Raw genomic sequence first — 20,417 nt, 5'->3', positions numbered from 1 at the left:
TTTAACCCGATAACATGCATTTCCCTGGGGTCGTTTGACCGCATGGCCCCATCTTGTGGGACCTTCCCTCCCCCTGGACTGTCCACTTGATTGTACTTCTTGGTGAGAATCAAATGGATATGTCCCTGAGGCTGAGCTTACGTGGGTGCTGTTGCACTTGCCACACATAAGCTGCCTACCCGCGGTGACTGCAATGCATTTCTGTTGCTTGCAGTCACAGGTGAAGTGTCCTTCCCGGACCCGGCACTCCTGGAGAGCACAATGTGCCTCAGCGCACGAATCATTTTTAGGGACAAAGGCATGCACGCACCCCCATCCCTCTCCCTTAAAACATTGTGGGTAGTTCCCATGTGTCTCCTCCGGTTGGGGTCCCGTCCCCCTTAGAATTCCCGGCTCAGTGAGCTCTACACACCTTCCTTGTATCCCTTGCTTAAAGTACCCAATATGTTCTTTGCAGGGTGCCCCCGATGTGTCAATAGTGAATAACTCTTGTGGGAGCCACCCTGGTGTTGCTATGAATAGGGAGTTTACTGATCGCGCTGAGGGGTAACAAGCGGTCCTATTCCCATAGATCTGGATGTGTGTTCTCAGGAATAGGTTTCCTTCCATGATTGGTGGTTCTGCTCCCCTAACCCCCATATGTTGGAGTGTATTTACAATGGTCAGGGTTATTATCAGATATGTCCCTGTTCCCATATCGCTCTCTTTTTTTCTCAACAGTATTTTACAATTACAGTATATACAAAAAATAAACAGGCAATCAAATTAAAGGTAGTTGGTTCCGACGTCTTGATAGTGGATCTGGTCCTGGTTCCTGTGGAAGTTGAATGAGCAAAACGGTATTTTTTTTTAGTTTATTTGTCCTCATATAGTTTTAATTGGGTCCAGTGTTTCCAGACCCCCTGTCCTCTTATATCTATACAGGCACAGGTATCTCCGCTAATAATGACCTCGTAAGGTCCGTGCCATCTTGGGGCAAATCCTGGTTTTGCAGGAAGCACTTTTGTTAATACCCGGCTCCCGGCTTTTGGGACTTCTGGTAATATTTCTGAGTCCCCCTCTGCGTCGACCTGTGCCTGATTAGAAATTACGGACCGGCGCATCCCCTTCAATTGGGTGCTAAGGTCTCGGATGTATTGTCGGATACATCCATTCATTTGTATGTAGTCTTATCAAAAGACATCGCTTTCCCCATTAAAATCACATGCCATAGAGTTCCGATCTTTATACGAGTACTCTTACACTATCTCTAATTTGATCATTTGTTTGCGTGCAAGCGCTACACCACAGTACTTCACAAAATAATTATGTCTTTATCAATGCCCAATATAGTATATGAATATATCATACAAAGTTGGTTAAGGCTTTTCAGGATTTGATGTTATTCTTGTGTCTATATGGCAGTGCTATACTGTATAATAAAAATAATCAAGCGGCAGTTGTATCATACCACTTTACACATCGTACCCGTGATATCCAAACCCTTTTAATTTAAGCCGTTTCTTTTTTTAAACTGAGCTCCAGATCGAAACCCCCGCACTCTAGGAAAAGTAACAGGCGCCGAATCAAAATCAAAGCAGGTACAATACATACCAGTTATTTGATTAGGAACATTTTGGTTTCTTAACTGGCTAGGTTTTAAGCTTTGCAGTGCTTTTATATTTGGCAAACCTTGAACCTTGATGGCTCATGAAATTCCGACGGCAGTACATAATTTTAAACTAGTTCAGAATACTAAACTATCTGACGTTCGCAAATCGCGATATTCTGCGATTAATACTGTATTTCACTGACTTGATACACTTTAAACTAATTCATAGACCTCAGTCTTTTGTTCCTGCTTTTCTACCTTTCCACAAAATAACTTATTTTCTTCTCTTAACTCCTCAACTAACTCTTATAATTTCTACTTCAAGACAAAGGAAAGAGCACATGCTTCCTTCCAAGGTTTAAATCCTTTCTTAACATTAAAACAAACAACAACAAAGCATCCACGCAACCACTTTGTTTAAACACACACAGACACACACATGGAAGCTTCCAAAAGTCATTCCACAGTACATCCTTTTTCATTCAAACTTATCATTTCAGACTGGGATGAGTGTAAAACATTCAAAGAGAATACTGAGCATTGATTAAGACAATCGCTTTTATTCTTCTTTCTTCCAAACTGTAATTGACTCAAAGCAGAAGTAAATTCAAGAAATCCTATCACTTGAATCTTTACAGTTTTAACACTCTCCCAGCCCCCCTGAGGCTAAACCAAGGTGCAATGTACTGCACCTACTGCCTGTAGCAAACATTCCACAGGAACAAAGAGCTCCCTGCTCTCAATCTAATTACTACAACAACCACCTACATTCGACAAGCTACCAGATCTCACAAACACACTGAAATACAAAAACTAAGATCTCTCCTATCCATCTGCTGCCTTTCCCCTGGCGTAAAAGGCTTATAGGTTGCCTTTGGTTGTGCTAACGTCCCTCCTCTCGTGACTGGCGCTAGATTATAATTGTCTATGTTTTCTTTTGATGCTGGAGTGGCTGTATGTTTCTGCACTGACTCGTATGGGCGCCGAGGGTCCGTTTCCTCTGATCTCTGCGTTATCTCCGCAGTGTTGTTTCTGTATTCTAACTCCCTCACTCTCTCCTGTAATACTTTAATTTGTTCTGTCTCTTTGTGTCTCTCCTCCATGGAGGCATTTACTTCCTCAATTAGTCCAGCTAACTGGGTCACTAATATTACTCCCATTACTTTTGTTTTGTCCCGTTTAACTCCGTCTACCCACTTTCTTTGATCTTCTAAAGTTTGTGATGCGTTCCACCCGTTCCGTTTCATCTTTGCAACAATCGCTTCTCTGGCTAACAGATACTTTAAAATGAGAGCTACTGCAGTTTCTCCCTTAACAACGTGGTCTGCCATTTTTCTGTCTAGCAGTCCTGCAACCCCCGTATGCTGGCTGCTACAGTAAAAGTGCCTCAACTCCTGTCACTGATACTGCCCCAGCACCGTCTGTATTGCTGTAGAGCCTCGTAGTGAGGTTCCAGTGGGTCTCTTTCCCCTGGGCTCCCCCAACTATTCCTGACACCTCACGCTTGGACTATTTTGTGTTGTCTTATTGGGATGTGTGCTGGTTGTTTAGTGGGTTTGTCCGCCCCTGTTCCCAGCCCCTCTAAGTACAACGCCTCCCGCTCGGCCACCACCCCCACTAGCAGGGTTGATCCGTTACCCCCCAAAACCGGGTATCCTGCTATGGGCTGTGGTGTTCTCTACAGACGAACAAGGTTATCAAACTCCGCCCGGGTCCCTAATGGATCCTCCGTCGTCGTGTCTCTTGGTCAGGATGGATCGGGTCCACTTTTCCTCAACACTTACACACCTGTACTCTGTTATCAAAGCCCCTGTTATAGTTAGTAACTGTATCGACTCTGAGGTTGTTCGTCCCTTCAGAGTCAGTGTTGTTACCCGATTTACACTGTCCGTGCCTTGCACCCTGAGTGCCTGTCTCTCTTAGCGCCCGCTTCAAAACCCAACCTTAGCGTGGGAGATTTCTCCTCTTAACGTCCAGTTTAGGGTAGGGCACCTTGAGTCAAGCACTCCCTTGTCCTATTGCCTTGGCACAGACAGCGGTTTCATTTACAATCCTGGGTTAGTTACACCAATTAGTTCTGCATGCGGTACTTATCTTTATATTAGTCTTAATTCTTTGTTATCAAATAGCCCAAAGCCTGTTATCTTTACCTTTGGTCTTTTACTCCTATTAAAGTTAACAGTTACTTACCTTCTTCCACGCGGTTGTTCTGACCTGTACCTCTTTAGTGCGGACTTCTGTTTCAATTTAAAACTTAGGCAAGATTATACAGTTCTACAAGACAACAATACTCAAAACAGACAAACCCTAACCCTTAAAGGTACCTCACTTTGAACGGAGACCTGCACTCGCCTCTGACTGCTCTGGATTTGTATCAGATTCGTTTAAATTTGATCCCGACTTTCAAACTGTGGCCATCAGTCAGAAGTCAGATATCAAATCCTGCCGTGACTACGCCATTTTGTTGTAGGGAAAAATCCCTTACCAGCACAGAATCGAAGCCGAGTCGCAAATCAAGGTTCAAAGCGTGTCTTTATTGTACAATTTACTAGGATCCTAGGGAGACCCCCGTAGCCAGCTCAGAAACAGTGGCTTGGCCACGTTGATCTCAATTGGATTACATCAGCCCTGGATCTTTATAGGGCTCCAAATTTGAGCGGGAACATTTGATTATGCATCTTTTTACAATATGTATAAAGTGGTCTGTCAGTTTCAAAAGTCCCTAGGAAGTTTCATGGATTTAGCATTTGTATGGTGTGTGTTCGTGTTAATGGGATTACTTGGTCCTGCCCCGGTGTCTAAATGCGTTTCCCATTACTATCTCTATGTGTCCTCTTATTTAAATTGGTCCTATTGTTCCGTGTCTGTGTTTCCTGCTTGTGAGATTGAGTGTTAATGTCATCCTGTCCTGTTGGGTGTCTGGGGTATTTCATTCTTAACCTTTTATCCTTATCTCTTAGTTTATCAGATTTTTATGTCTGCCTTGGCCGAATTAGTAATGTTTCAGTGATAGCTTGGTTTTGATAACCCACTCTGTGTCTCGTTTCATAGGGATCTTGATCGTCCTTGACCAGTTTAAAATGCAGCTACAGGCTGTTGCTAGGCAGATTAGGGATCTCCCGCAGTTTCTGAAATTCGTGAGTCTCTCAGCTGTGCAGGGGGAGACCCGATCGAATATCCATCCGGGGGTGCCCCTCTGCATTGTTGGCCCGTTATGAGTGGTGCCAATTAGTCCAATAAAAATATGTTTGATGATACAAATATGGTTTTCTGGAAAATTTCCTCCTTCAACCTCAAACTTGTTCCTAAGTTGTTGATCCCCTATTCTCAAATTAACCCGTCTTTTAAATTCGCTAGTCAGGGAAAACATATTCACAGCATCTTTCCTGTCAAGCTCTTTAGGAACGTTAAGTGTATCAATCAGACTTTCTTTCTTTCTGAAGTCCAGTGCAAGTGGGCCCAGTCAACTCATCTCTACTTATAAAACAACCCCCTTATCTCAGGAGTCAGACTAGCAAACCTTTGTTGTACTCATAAGGCAAGTATATTGTACCTCTGGTAAGGAGACCAAAACTACCAGAGTAAAATTGCATTAAGACTACTTTATCCTCCAGTCCCTTTTTAAGAAAGGCTAACGTACCATTTGCATTCCGAATAACTTGCTGTACCTTAATGATGACTGACTGTTATCTGTGTCCAAGCAAACCCTGGTTGCTCTGAATACCAGCGTTTCCCAGACTTGCACCATTGCTAAAATATTCTGTTTACCTAAATTCACATTTCCCTCTATTTTATTCCATCAACCATGTTCTTGTTTCTCATTTGACCTGTCTGCATCTCTTTGCAGATTCTTTACATCCTACTAACGTACTTCTGCATCAGCAAACTTGGATTCATTAAGCTCGATCCCTTCATCTAAGCCCCTGATATAGATTATTAATAGCTGATGCCTAAGCACTGATCCTTAAGGTGCCCCACCAGTTGCAGCCTACCAACCTGAAAATTACCCACTTATTTATTCCTACTCTGTTTTCTGATCAGTAACCAATTAATTCTCTGCCATTATATTATCCCCTCCCATGAGCCTGTGCCTGGCAGGAAAATATGAATGCTGATGAATATGTTTTTGAAATAGTTTGCAATGAAGATTGTGTAGTGATCTTAAGAGTTTGGTCCATTGGTTGCTACATTTTATGCCTCCTGTTCAGTTTTCTATTAGATCTTAATATTTGTGATCTAATGCATATGCTGGTCATGTTACATTGTACTATGGGTGGCATAAACAATGAAGTTGGAGACTTGTTTTGCTTTGTCTCAAAGTTGCAAATATGCTTATCTTGAGTGTTGAGCTTATTATAAAATCTTGGATTCATGTTCATATTTACATAATTGCAAATGGATGTTAGATTTGCTTAACGAGTAAATAATGTGTGCAGTTATGTACCTAGAATACAAGTAGTAGCTTGGTAATGACACGAGGAGGAAGTAGTGCTATATCTGTTTTTTAAAATCTTTTGACTGTAACACCTCTATTTTTAGATACAGTCGAGGATGATGAGGAAGACTGCTATTCTGTTGATAAAGGGGCTAGAGGAAAAAGGTCAATATTTGAATGCTTTTGGAATGGAAGATTGATTCCCTACACCACAGTGGAAGAGTAAGATCAAGTGTACTATTTTAGTGTTTTTTTTTGTTTTGGAAATTCCTTCTTTACCCTTTCCTCTCCTTGGCCCTTAGATTATTTTGCTGGCTGTGATTCCAAAGACAATAAGACTTCTTCTGATTATTTGCTCATTATTTCCAAGTGAGCATTAACAGACTATTTGAAGCAAGGTCATTGCAGCCAATTCCATCCTGATTTGGGGCACACACTTAATGCACATTTTTTGCCTTTTTTTCACTTTTTATATTGTCATTTATAATAGTGTATGTGTATGTCTTTTATTGCAAGATCTACACGCAGTTTTTTTTTTGCACACATTTCCCCGAGATAACTGAAATTTCAAATCATAAATAAGGGTTTAAGTAATTAATTGCAACTTCAAAAATGCTTAATTGCAGCAATTGAATGGTGGATTAGTATAAAGTTTTAATGTATATTCTGGAACCCTGCATTACAGAAATACTCGACAATAATCATTACTTTTCTAGTTTTGAGTTTTGTGCGCCTCCCAAGAAAAGAGGACTGGTGGCACTGGAATGTTACAACAGGATCTCCGGAGTGCTTTTCACCAATGATAAATTTCAGGTCAGCACCAACAAGTTGACATTCATGGATTTGGAATTGAAGCTAAAGGATAAGAACACACTTTTCACACGAGTTGTGAATGGACAGGTAAGCAAACCTAATTTGTGTTTAATACCACTGTAGATATTAACTTGATGTTTTGCAAGTTGGTTGAGTGTGATAGTTACTCTTATTACTAGCAACCTCCGGAACATGCTGTTTGATATGACCAGGCATTTTGCCTATCGTACAATTGACCAACAATCACGTACGAATTTCAGTGCCAGTATAATGTCGGATATGTAGGTTGTATGTTCCAGCAGTTGTCTGATTGAATTACACAACTTGTTCCTTTGTTTTTTTTTATATAAACATAATATAGGTTGCACCCAATCAGCCTGCGTTTGCAAAACTGAAAGAAAATATCTGATGTTCGATGTGATTTTGAGATTGGGCAAAACTTGCTGAACAATCCTGAGTGTATTAGTGGCTGCACAATCAATTTAAGAAATTGGTCAAGCTCATTACATGCTAAAATAGCAAAATACTGCAGAGGCTGGAATCTGAAATAAAAACTAAAAGATGGAAAAACTCAGCAGCCCTGGCAACACCCATAGGGAGAGAAAACAGAGTTAACGTTATGAGTCCACATGATCCTCCTTCCGAACTAGAGGGAAAAATGTGCTTCTGTATAATAGACTGACCTTTCTCCTCCATCTTTACCATTTTTCTCTCCCAAATGTTTTTAGTTCCTGGGCAAAAACTCCCTCCCATACCGGGCCAACTGTCACTTAAGTTTTGCTGCATCGTTGTTGCAGCTCTGACTAATCACTGTTCTAGCTATCCCAAACCCTTTTTGTGTCTAATCATATTTTTCCCCCTCTTGAATTCTGAAGAAGGGTCATGTGGACTCCAGAGATTAACTGTTTCTCCCTCCCAAAGATGCTGCCAGACTGACAGCTTTTCCAGCGTTCTGTTTTTGTTGTTGAAGCTCTAGCATTCTCCTGAATCTTCTCTGCACTCTGAAGCCTTCACATCTTTCCTAAAGTGTGGTGCCCAGAACTGGATACATTATTCTAGTTGAAGACAAACCAGTGTCCTGTACATCTTTTCCTAGCACCCAATTCCACTACAATTTAGTGGTATTTTAAAAGTGTTATAAATGTATCTTGCAACCTAAATTTTGTCTCCTGTTCAACAGTGGAGATAACTATTTGTGCTCAAGAATAATAACTGTAACAATATTTCTTCCAATTTCCCCTTTGTTCTTGTAGGAATAGTCGGAATGATCGTGAGTCAATGTCTCTTGTTTTGAGCTTGATCAAAGTTCGCTATTTATAGCTCCAAAAACGTTCATAAATTTGAACTCTTGTACTTTGCTTCAATGAATAAATCCATTTGACAAAAAATCCCCTTAATACCCTTCCAACCTTGGTGTTATTCTGGTGAATCTTTGTACCTTTACCAAAGCTCTAATTTCCTGCCTAATACTAGAAGTAATTTCTAATTTACAGAAGTTACTCGTACATTTTGAGTAATATTTGTAACTTAAAATCCTCTTTCAGGAGCAAAGAATGAAGATAGACAGAGAATTTGCTATGTGGCTTAAAGAATGCCACGAGAAATATGACAAGCAAATAAAGTTCAGCTTATATAAAGGCACAATCACAAGAAGTGATCTACCGTCTAAAAGAATGCAGAGTCCTTGGGCTGTATATGCAGCTATTGAGTGGGATGGCAAAACCTTCAAAGCAGGGCACTTGGTAAGTTTCTACACATTGAAAATTAATATTGGTGTTCAGCACTTCACAAAGCAGCTTCCACTGCTCATTGTTAGTGAAGAATTGCGAATGCATTAAAGGAAAGAAATGCTGGAAATACTCTGCAGGTCAGGGACCATCTATGGAGAGCGAAACAGAATTATTCGGGTCGAATGTTTTTTTTTTGTTGTGCTAATTCAAATGAGGAACCAGTGGCAGCACCTGTAGGGTCCTCCGTCTATGCCGACAAGACTTCTTTAAAAATAAGAAAGCTTGCTCACAGGGTGTCTTATGTTTATGACATCACAGAAACTTCAAAAGAACAGTGTAATTGTATTTATATGTTTCTTCTTTTGTCCACCTGTATACCTCAACTTCAGTGAGGAAAAGTTTTAAATATTTATTTCAAATATACAAGAAATGAGTTAATCCATCTTGAACAACATTCTTTGCCTTTCAACAAATATTTTTTATATACATTTACTATGAACTTGTAAAAATATAGTTTTATTAAGTCAGTGAATTTGTTTTTGTTGGATATATTAGCATCTGGAACCTGCTAAATTTCAACTTTGTGCTGTCAGTTTTACTTTAACATCACTTTTTAGACGAAGAACTTTTCTTTAGATCAGCAATTTTTTCGCAACTGTAAGCTTCTGGTCTTTTGAGGTAAACCCTTTTACTAAAAATATCTAAATTCCAATTTAATTTATCACAATGGGGTACTCCATTGTGCCTGACCCAACAAGGTCAAAATCTTGTACAGTAATTAACTGGGCAATACTGATCATGAACGTTTGAAATTTGAGTTAACCAACAACAGCCAGGGCAACTGTAATTGGCCTCTGCATACCTGGATCATGGGGAAAATCCTGGCCCCTTTTCAATTCCTAATAGACCTGGAACAATCCATGGTAAAAGTAAATGCATTGTTGTCAATGAGTAAAGTGGATTGGGTTTGACTCTGCTGCACCATTCCTCTTTCTACCTGCTGTGATGGAATATACTATTGACAATTAATGTTACAGCTTGCAATTTCAAGTGGCCACTGTAAAGTACTGAGGGGAATCAAATGCTTTTGAAGGAATGGAGATTAACCGGCCAAACCTAAATTTAAGATTTTATTCATGTCACAGTGTGGTGTTTTCAAAACAGTAGCAGCACACAAAATTACAAAGTTTCACATTGTCATGTTGAGTCATTTCTTGATAAACTTCAGCATACATCTTACCGCAGTAAGTTAGTCATGTATAATTGTATTTGTGATTCTATAATTATGACATTTACTTTTCATGGCATAGCATCGCATGGTTTTCCTATTACAGTTGAAAAGGTAGTTTTAAATTGGTGACAAAACATTTACTTAAATGTTGGTTATAATGCTAAATAGTTTGATTGCATTGCCTTTGACTTTTTAACTGTACTGATGGTGAATTTGTCACCACGGCTATTATTTTGTCTCTAAAACCAAGAGTAACTTTTGTATACCACACATATACAGCACAATGCAGAAGTTGCTGTTTAGAGATCCTGTGCTTCTCCAGAGAGTGAAGCCCTCACAGGCTGCTGTCAATTAGAATTCACAGAACTGTTGAGAAATTTGCCTTTACTGCTTTTAGTCTTGCTGTAAAAAAAAACATTTGGAGTTGCACCTTAATGAATCAGATGTGGGTTTTTAATATACTAAGTTCATGATTACTGCTGAACAATCTCTCTGGCCCTGAGGAACTAATTTTATATTTGTGGAATATCACATTTCTCCATTTTTGATCTTTTTTAAAGTTGACATTTTTTCTACCATAATCTCATGTCCATATCCCAATCGTTTATTTTTGCCCTTCAATAAAAATGAAGGATAATCAGTGCATTTTACTTCCTGGTTTGCTATCCGAGACTATTTCAATGTGATTGGCGGCTGACCCTGATCTCACTGCTGCTGGGTGTTTGGAGGTCGTCTTTGACTTGATGCCAGATTCATACTGACATTGTGAAAGAGGAAATCCAAGCACAAAAATGCCAGATCTTTCTGTATAGCTTTGCGGTTAGCAGTGAGCGCTGTTGTTTTGCCATTGAATGAAGTCCAGGCCATTATGTGCAAGTATGTGCAAAAAATGTTTCAAATGCCTGTTTCTCTTATGCAGACATTAGACAAACTTTTAAAGGTGTCTTTCTTTCCAGGTTAAAACTATCAAAACATTGCCAATAATTTATGGAAGCATTGTTCGTTTTCTTCTTTACGGTGACCATGAAGGTGATGTGTATTCCACTGGAGGAGAAGTTCAGATAGCTGTGGTGAGTGATGCTAGAATTGATGCTTTACTGACAAATTTTCGGTTAATCTTATCCACTTATTTTTGTATTTAAGCTTTTTTGTATCTTATTTGAGTCTTTATGGGATGTCCCATGAAAATATTTAAAGTTTAATGTTATCCCATATTTGTGTGATAATTAACAATTACTTAGAATAACTGAAATTAAAATTGTCCTGGTTATTTAGGCAAAGTCGCAGTCTGTTGCACTGTTATAATATGGTAGCTCAAAGACTGTGCCAAAGGAAACCTGATCTTTCCTCCAAACAGGACTTTTCTTGGCAGTGTAATTCTGTAAAACAAAAAAATTTAAATCCTCTCTTGATTTGTTTAAATACTCTAAATTAACACACAATACTGGAAAGAGTCAATAGGTCATTCAGCATCTGTTTAGCAAGAAACAGTTAACATTTCAGGTGGATGAACTTTATCAGAACTGCCAGACCTACTTAAGTCTTAGCAGCAAATTGATTTGTTGGAACAAATTCCGCATTTACCTTACTTTGAAAAATCATATTTTCAAAAATAGGTGAATAGCCTCGTAACCAAACAAATATTTTCTGCATTGAGAGCATTGCTTTATTTTATATAACTGGGGGTCTCTTTTGGTCATGTGTATAGGGGATCTCTGGGAAAATCAACTACACAAATTTGTGGACCATTGCTGTAGTTTACATCAGTTTACAAGTGAAAACATGAAACTGTAACAGTGAAATCCTAATAAAGTTGGACAGAAGGAACCCAATCAATCATCACAGCCTTCAAACTCGGGCTTGATATGTACTTTGAACATTTTGAAGTGTGATGTCAGATTATGTTCCATATCAGAAATGATTTGAAGCATTAAACGTAGCCTGTTGTTGGACCTTTGCCAAGGCTGTCAGTATCATTTTTCTGCAGCTATCTATTTATAGACTCATTGTAATTTATTCAAAACTACTTAGTCACCAGATATAAGGAAAGTTATGGATGTCAGACATTTAGTACTTCAGTCAATTCAAGAACACAGTTTTGACTCCTCTTCAAGCAACTCTACCAAACCAAGATTGTTCAAATTTATTAGGATTTCATCTTTTCAGTTTCATGTCTTTAGATACGCTAATAAATATATCAGTTTGCAACACTTTTTTTCTGATGTGGAGATGCCGGTGTTAGACTGGGGTGGACAAGATGAGAGGTGACAAGACACCAGATAACAGTCCAACAGGTTTATTTGAAATCACAAGCTTTCGGAGCACTGCTCCTTCGTCACTTCACTTGACGAAAGAGCAGTGCTCCGAAAGCTTGTGATTTCAGATAAATCTGTTGAACTATAAGCTGGTGTCATGTGAACTCGGAACGTTTTTCTGTGCAGCAATGGTCCACACACTTTTCTGTATGGTTGCTACCACCAGGGATCTCTTACACCTGGTTGTCACCAGTACATTACATTGGTTGTCCAAAAGATTACTTCATTTTAGATCACTGAGGTTATGTTCTCACTGCAGAAAACTTTTATTTACACATACAAAATTCATACAACTAAAGTAACATAAGTCAGTTGTTGTAATATAGACTGTTCAACATATTGTGCACTCAGCTCATATATCCAGCAATAAATAATATAGAAATGTGATGACCTTGTTAAAGACTTCATGAGGTTCAGAGTTGATATTGAGGACTCCCAGGGCAACTCCTGACTATATCACTGTACCACTATCGTTGCAGGGTCTATCCCGCCGGATTCACAGGACATATCCAGGGATGCTGATGATGGTATCAGGGATGTTATCTGTAAATTATGATTCCGTGACTAGTCTGTGAGACATCTCTCCCTGCAATAAACTAATGGTTTTGTGTTGGCTGCCCAATTTCTTTTTCCCTTGACATCAAATAAGATAGTTGGTTAAACTGGTGGCTACCCCACACCACTGCACTCAATTTCCAGTTAGCCAATTTTGTTAAAATTATCCAAGGTGACGAAAAATTAGTGATGATCAACAACACATTCTTTTTCCCTCCTCTGTGGCTCCATAGGAACCCCAAGCTTTGTATGATGAGGTGAAGACCATTCCAATCTCAAAGTTGGATAGAACTGTACCTGTTACAATGATCAAGAAATATATAGAAGACGAAATGGCAAGGTACTATAAAGTTGCATATTATAAAGTCATATTCATCTCTTATTTAATAAAATGGTTTCTGTACTAAAATATATACTTGCTGTTTGTTTGAAACAGGCTCCCTGATCAACTATCTGTCACCTGGCCAGAAGGGGATGAACTTATTTCAAATGAAAGTAGACAAGCAGGAATGCCCATAGGTGAGAAAAAACGTTATTCTATTTATTTGTCTGCATCTATTGAGTGTTGCTTATCAATATTCCATTCCGTAATCCTGCCATCTTTGGCCTACAGCAATGTTTGATTTTGGAGCTTTGTTACAAAAGCCATGCTGGATAATGTATCTTTGGCCTCTATCAGTTTGTGGGCAGTGCAGAGCTTGAAGTCACTTTTTTGTAGGTTTCCATTTTCTGGCAGTTCGCTGCAATTGTCAAAATCCATAAAAATATATATGCCCAGATTTCATATTGGCTGATTCATTCCTCCCATGTCACTGGATAGATTTCTAGATGCCAATTATATCCAGGGATACGGGGATAGTGTGGGAAGATGGCATTGAGACAGAAGATCAGCCAAGATATATTTGAATGGTGCTGAATGCCTACCCCAGCTCCTTGTTCTTGATTTGGTCCTTTTACTTACCTGTAGCCACACAGAAGGTCTTCGTGACTACAGGATGGTGGCTGCTTATATTTTTTGTGTAATTTTCAAGTCTGCTGTTTAATACCCACAACAGTGACCCTGAATCCAGTTATCCCTCCAGTGATTTGGGAGGTTTCTGCATTATAGATATTTTTTAAACTTCAGACTTTACAAGGTAAATTGTGGTTTAAAAAAAAATGTTTTTTGCCAGCTGTATTTGGAAGAATTCCCTTTGTCTCTGCATAGACATATTTGATTGAGATGACAAAAAAGATCGATGTGATGTTATCCAAAGACTAAAATAATATATTGGACAAGAGGCAACTTTGAGGGAATGAAGATGGAACTAAAGGAGATGGGGAAGATAGTGCAGTAGTGGTAATTTTATTGGCATTGTAATCCAGAGGCCCATGCCAATTCCCCTAGGACACTAATTCATATCCCAGCAAGGCAGTTGGTGGAATTTAAATTGAATTAATATATCTGGAATTGAAAACTAGTTTGTCATGGTGACTATGAAACTATCATTGATTGTAGTAAAGATCCATCAGGTTCACGAATGTCCTTTATGGAAGGAAATCTGCCATCTTTACCTGGTCTGGACTATATGTGACTCCAGACCCACAGCAATGTAGATGACTCTTAACTGCCCTCTGAAAAGGCTAGCAAGCCATTGTTCAAGAGAAATTGGCGTTGGGCAAGAAATGTTGGCCTTGCTATCGACACCCAGACCTCATGGAAAAAAAAAACTTCTAAAGAGTGGAGAAAAATACTGATGCATAATAATTAACGGAGAAATTCTTATCATTCAGGAGAAATACATTTAATTTAAAAATAACAAATTATCCAAAAATGAGATGTCATGAGTATGAAGTAAAGATAAATTTAATCTAAAGTAAAAGGCTTTCACAAAATGCATAGACATTTAATAGGGGGATGGCAATAGAAATATGATATGCTTAGGAAAGAGCCACAATTGGGGATAGAGAGAAGATGTTTGAAATGAAAATATTTCGAATTAGAAAGTAATTGTAGAGTTTTTTATAGGGGCGTAAATAACAAAAGCAGGATTAATATGGAGATCCCACGAAAAGATTGGCAAGATGAACTCTCGGGGTAATATTGGTATGGAAGGGATACTGAATGAATACTTGGTTTCAGTTTTCGCTGGAGAGGCTAACCAAATCAATGAAAATAATAGGAGCCAAGAAGAATATTACAACATTTGAGATGGAAAGAAAGTGGAGAATGGAGCAATAGTCAGACCTCAGGACAAATTTGAGGGATCAAACTGCAGCCATAGATACTCAAGCTAGGGAAGAGATAGCAGAAGCTCCAGTATTCAAATATAAAAATCAGTAGAAAATGAATTGTGTCAAGAGTGGCAAACTGCAAATGCAATCTCTATATTTAAGAGGGGGAAGCTATAACTAATGTAGGGAACTATAAATCAGTCACCTTAACATCAGTGTTAGGAAAGATACTAGAATCTTTTCCAAAAGATGAGAAATATGAAAATATAACATATAATCAGAATATAACATTTAAAGAATATAATTTGGTGTATGGGCTTGTAAAAAGGTCATGTTTAGTCAATTTTAATAAATTCTTTGCCTTTGTCTACTTTGTCACATTTCAATGTGTTGGATATGGTTAGCATAGACTTTCAGAAGATCTGTATAACATTTTATTTGTGTGCTTCATTATGAACTCCTCGGAGACAAACTGTATATTCCTTTCAAATGAGATATTGATCCTGTTTCCAGGTGCTTTGAGAATAGAAATTCTCAATAAAAAAGGCGAAGCAATGCAAAAACTTCCAGGAACTAGTCATGGTGGATCAAAAAAACTTTTGGTTGAGCTGAAAGTTATCTGGCATTGTAAGTATGCATCAGGATACTTAGAGATCAAGTTTTTTTTCAAATTTTGAAACTAGTTCTGGATTATGTAATGATGCAGTATTTAAGTTTGTCAGCTGAAGCACACTGAGAAAAACTTGCATTTATATAGTGTCTTTCATGACTACTGGACATGTTTTTAAAATATATAGTTACCATTTGTAATGTAGGAAATAAGGCAGCCAATTAGTGCACAGCAAGCTCCAACAAACAACAATGTGATAATGATCAGATAATCTGCCTTTCTGATGTTGATTGAGGGATAGTTATTGACCAAGACACTGGTGATAATACCCATGAGAATAATGCCATGGGATCTTTCACATTCAGTTGAGTAGCCAGACAGGCCTCATTTTAACCCCTCATCCAAAAGATGGCAACTCTGAGAGCCGGGGGAGGGGGGTCGTCCTCAGTGGGCTGCTTCTCTGATTTCCTCCTGCTTTCTTTATTCCCAATTTCCAGATGATTGAACTGGGCCTAATGTGTGAATCAATTGCATTTTTCATATGGCATGATGAACAGGCTCAAATTTAAAGAAGTCAATCTTTATTTCCCGAAAGTTATCAAGAAATAATATTGTATTACTAACATCAGTAATTCCTTTTTACAAAAATGCTATATGGGATTACTTGAATAGATTTAGCAACTCAAAAATTAGCATCCATGAGGCACTGTGGGACATCAGCAGCAACAGAATTATACTCGACCGCAATCTGTACCCTCATAGCCTGGCATATCTGCCACTCTACCATTACCACCAAACCCGGGGATCGATCCTGGTTCAATGAAGATTGCAGGAGGGCATGCTAGGAGCAACACCAGGCACATCCGAAGATGTGATGTCAACCCGGTGAAGCAGACTAGTTGCCAAACAGCATAAGCAGCAATTAATAGCCAGAGCTAAGCAATTCCTTAACCAATGGATCCAATCTAAGCTCAGCAGTCCTGCCACATCCAGCTGTGAATGGTGGTGGACAATTAACGAACGCAGTGGAGGAGGAGGCTCCACAAATATCCCCATCCTCAATGATGGAGGAACCCAACACATCCGTGAAACAGACCGGGCGGCACGGTAGCACAGTGGTTAGCACTGCTGCTTCACAGCTCCAGGGTCCTGGGTTCGATTCCCGGCTCGGGTCACTGTCTGTGTGGAGTTTGCACATTCTCCTCGTGTCTGCGTGGGTTTCCTCCGGGTGCTCCGGTTTCCTCCCACAGTCCAAAGATGTGCGGGTTAGGTTGATTGGTCAGGTTAAAAATTGCCCCTTAGAGTCCTGGGATGTGTAGGTTAGAGGGATTAGCGGGTAAATATGTAGTGATAAGGGGGTAGGGCCTGGGTGGGATTGTGGTCGGTGCAGACTCGATGGGCCGAATGGCCTCCTTCTGCACTGTAGGGTTTCTATGTTTCTATGAATTTGCTACAGTCTTCAGCCAGAAGTACCGAGTGGATGATCCATCTCGGCCTCCTATGAAGGTCCCGAGCATCAAAGATGTCAGTCTTCAGTTACTTCAATTCACTCCACATGATGTCAAGACATGGGTAAAGGCACTGGATGCCGCAAAGGCTATGGGCCCTGACAATATTCCAGCAATAGTACTGAAGACTTGTGCTCTCGAACTTGCCGTGCCCCTAGTCAAGCTGTTCAGTACAGACACTGGTATTTACCCAGCAGGTTGGAATATTGTGCAGGTATATCCTATATAACAAGAAACAGTACAAATCTAACCCAGCCAGTTACTGCCCCATCAGTCTACTCTCAAGCATCAGCAAAGTGATGGAAGGGATTATAAACAATGCTATTAAGCAGCACTTGGACGCTCAGTTTGGGTTCCACCAGGGTCACTCAGCTTCTGACCTCATTACAGCTTTGGTTCGAACATGGACAAAAGAGCTGAATGCCAGAGATAAGCTGAGAGTGACTGTCCTTGATACCAAGGCAGCATTGGCCATGTGTGGCATCAAGGAGCCCTAGCAAAACTGGAGTCAGTGGGAATCAGGAGGGAAAACGTTTTGCTGGTTGGAGTCTTCCTGGCACAAGGAAGATGATTATGGTGATTGGGGGGTCAATCATCTCCGCTCCGGGACGTCATTGCAGGAGTTCCTCGGGGTAGTCTTGAGCTGCTTCATCGATTACTTTCCTTCCATCATAAGGTCAGCAGTGGGAACATTTGCAGATGACTGCACAATGTTCAGCAACATTTGCGACTCCTCAGATAGTGAGGTAGCCCAAATGCAGCAAGTCCTGGACAATATCCAGGCCTGGGCTGGCAAGTAACATTCACACTGCACAAATGCCAGGCACTGATCATCTCCAACCAAAGAGAATCTAACCATCATCCCTTGACGTTCAATGGCATTACTATCGCAGAGTTCCCCACTATCAACATCCTGGATGTTGCCATTGACTAGATACAGAACTAGTTATGTAAATACTGTGGCTGCAAGAGGAGGTCAAAGGCTAGGAATCTTGCAGCGAGTAATTCACCACCTGATCCCCAAAGCCTGTCCATTCTCTACAAGGCTCAAGTCAGGAGTGTAGTAGAATACTCTCCACTTTCCCTGATGAGTGCAGCTCCAACAACACAAGAGGCTTGACACCATTCAGGACAAAGCCCATTTCATTGCTACCCCTTCCGCAAACATTCAATTCCTCTACCGACGAACAGTGTCAGCCATGTGTACAATCTACAAGGTGAACTCACCCAAGGTTCCTTAGGTTCCTTCCAAACCCACAACCATTACCATCTCGAAGGACAAGAGCAGCTGATACCTGGGAACACCATGACCTAGGGGTTCTGCTCCAAGTCACTCAGCGTCCTGACTTGGAAATATATTGCAGTTAATTTACTGTTGCTGGGTCAAAAGTTTGGAATTCCATCCAAAACAGAACTATCGGTGTACCTCGACCTTGGGGACTGCAGCAGTTCAAGAAGGCAGTGCACCACCACCTTCCTAGGGCATGTAGACATGGGCAATAAATGCTGCCCTCGTCAGCAGCACCCACATCATGCAAAAATGATTGATTAAAAAATCCATAAAATATAGTTATACTTCTGCTTTATGTTACAGCTCCTACCGGTGACAAGGAAATAGTTTCTCACATCAGTCAACATGGTGGCAAATGGCCCTATTGGTTTAAAAAGATGGGTGAGTTTTTCATAAAATTTCAGTAAGTTGTACGTCGCATTTCAAGATTTTTTAGCCTTTTTTCCATTGGGTGTGGGATTAAAAATTTAATATTTTAAACAAAATGTCCACAAACAACTTTTTTTTAAAAAGCACTGATAAAAGATTGTTAATGTGCTGAATTGGAATAGTCTTTCCGGTGACGGATCAAAATATTTATAACAAAAGCTAAATATTAGCTTTTAGGATGCTAGAAATCTGAAATGCAAACAAAAAGTGTTAGAAATGTTCAGGTCAAGTGACATTTGTTAAGTCAGAAACAGCATTTCAGGTTCTTGATCCTGTGTCAAAACTAGAAAAATAAACAAAATGACAGGTTTTATGTAGGTGCAGAGGCCGAGAAAATGAGGTGAGTAGGAGAGAATCAAAAAAAGGTGGCCAAATGTTTGGAAGCGGGCGATTAAATGATGAATGGGATGATAGTATAAGACACAGTGAGCTGGGATGAAGAAGAAATAATAGATGGGTCTAAACCCCTTTTGTCATTTAATTTCTCCTTCCTTCTACCTTATCACAGACCTTAGTTAACTTGACTGGGCAATAAGAACATAAGAAATAGGAGCAGGAGTAGGCCATCTAGCCCCTCGAGCCTGCCCCGCCATTCAATAAGATCATGGCTGATCTGAAGTGGATCAGTTCCACTTACCCGCCTGATCCCTATAACCCTTAATTCCCTTACCGATCAGGAATCCATCTATCCGTGATTTAAACATATTCAACGAGGTAGCCTCCAACACTTCAGTGGGCAGAGAATTCCAGAGATTCATCACCCTCTGAGAGAAGAAGTTCCTCCTCAACTCTGTCCTAAACCGACCCCCCTTTATTTTGAGGCTGTGCCCTCTAGTTCTAGTTTCCTTTCTAAGTGGAAAGAATCTCTCCACCTCTACCCTAACCAGCCCCTTCATTATCTTATAGGTCTCTATAAGATCCCCCCTCAGCCTTCTAAATTCCAACGAATACAAACCCAATCTGCTCAGTCTCTCCTCATAATCAACACCCCTCATCTCTGGTATCAACCTGGTGAACCTTCTCTGCACTCCCTCCAAGGCTAATATATCCTTCCGCAAATAAGTATTCCACAGTATTCCAGCTGCGGCCTCACCAATGCCCTGTACAGATGCAGCAAGACATCTCTGCTTTTACATTCTATCCCCCTTGCGATATAGGCCAACATCCCATTTGCCTTCTTGATCACCTGTTGCACCTGCAGACTGGGTTTTTGCGTCTCATGCACAAGGACCCTCCGGTCCCTCTGCACAGCAGCATGTTGTAATTTCTTTCCATTTAGATAATAATCCAATTTGCTATTATTTCTTCCAAAGTGAATAACCTCGCATTTGTCAACGTTATACTCCATCTGCCAGATCCTCGCCCACTCACTCAGCCTGTCCAAATCTCTCTGCAGACCTTCTACACCCTCCACACGATTCACTTTTCCACTTATCTTTGTGTCGTCTGCAAACTTTGTTACCCTACACTCAGTCCCCTCCTCCAGATCGTCTATATAAATGGTAAATAACAAACAATAACAAACCAAGACATGTTGACACAATGGTTCAGACTGCTGTCTCACAGTACCAGGGACCCAGGTTCCATTTCAGCCTTGGGCGACTGTCTGTGTGGACTTTGCATGTTCTCCCTGTGTCTGCATGGGTTTCCTCCTGGTGCTCCGGATTCCTCCCACAGTCCAAAGGTGTGCAAGTT

The 20,417-nt window shown here is 40.2% G+C and overlaps 1 protein-coding gene across 2 annotated transcripts in view; it reads left to right on the top strand.

The window, feature by feature from the left end:
* smchd1 (structural maintenance of chromosomes flexible hinge domain containing 1) overlaps positions 1-20,417 on the top strand; it is a 202,740-nt gene that overhangs the window by 61,880 nt on the left and 120,443 nt on the right. For both annotated transcript variants that reach the window (XM_078216072.1, XM_078216073.1), the window contains exons 12-19: positions 6,131-6,248; positions 6,743-6,926; positions 8,384-8,581; positions 10,757-10,870; positions 12,904-13,010; positions 13,107-13,189; positions 15,398-15,511; positions 18,597-18,674. In XM_078216072.1, the coding sequence (XP_078072198.1) occupies positions 6,131-6,248; positions 6,743-6,926; positions 8,384-8,581; positions 10,757-10,870; positions 12,904-13,010; positions 13,107-13,189; positions 15,398-15,511; positions 18,597-18,674 (996 nt within the window). The remainder of the gene's footprint in view (positions 1-6,130; positions 6,249-6,742; positions 6,927-8,383; positions 8,582-10,756; positions 10,871-12,903; positions 13,011-13,106; positions 13,190-15,397; positions 15,512-18,596; positions 18,675-20,417) is intronic.

Source organism: Mustelus asterias, chromosome 7 (assembly GCF_964213995.1).
Source record: "Mustelus asterias chromosome 7, sMusAst1.hap1.1, whole genome shotgun sequence".
In the NCBI taxonomy this organism is placed as follows: domain Eukaryota; kingdom Metazoa; phylum Chordata; class Chondrichthyes; order Carcharhiniformes; family Triakidae; genus Mustelus; species Mustelus asterias.
This window is presented reverse-complemented; position numbering and strand designations above follow the sequence as displayed.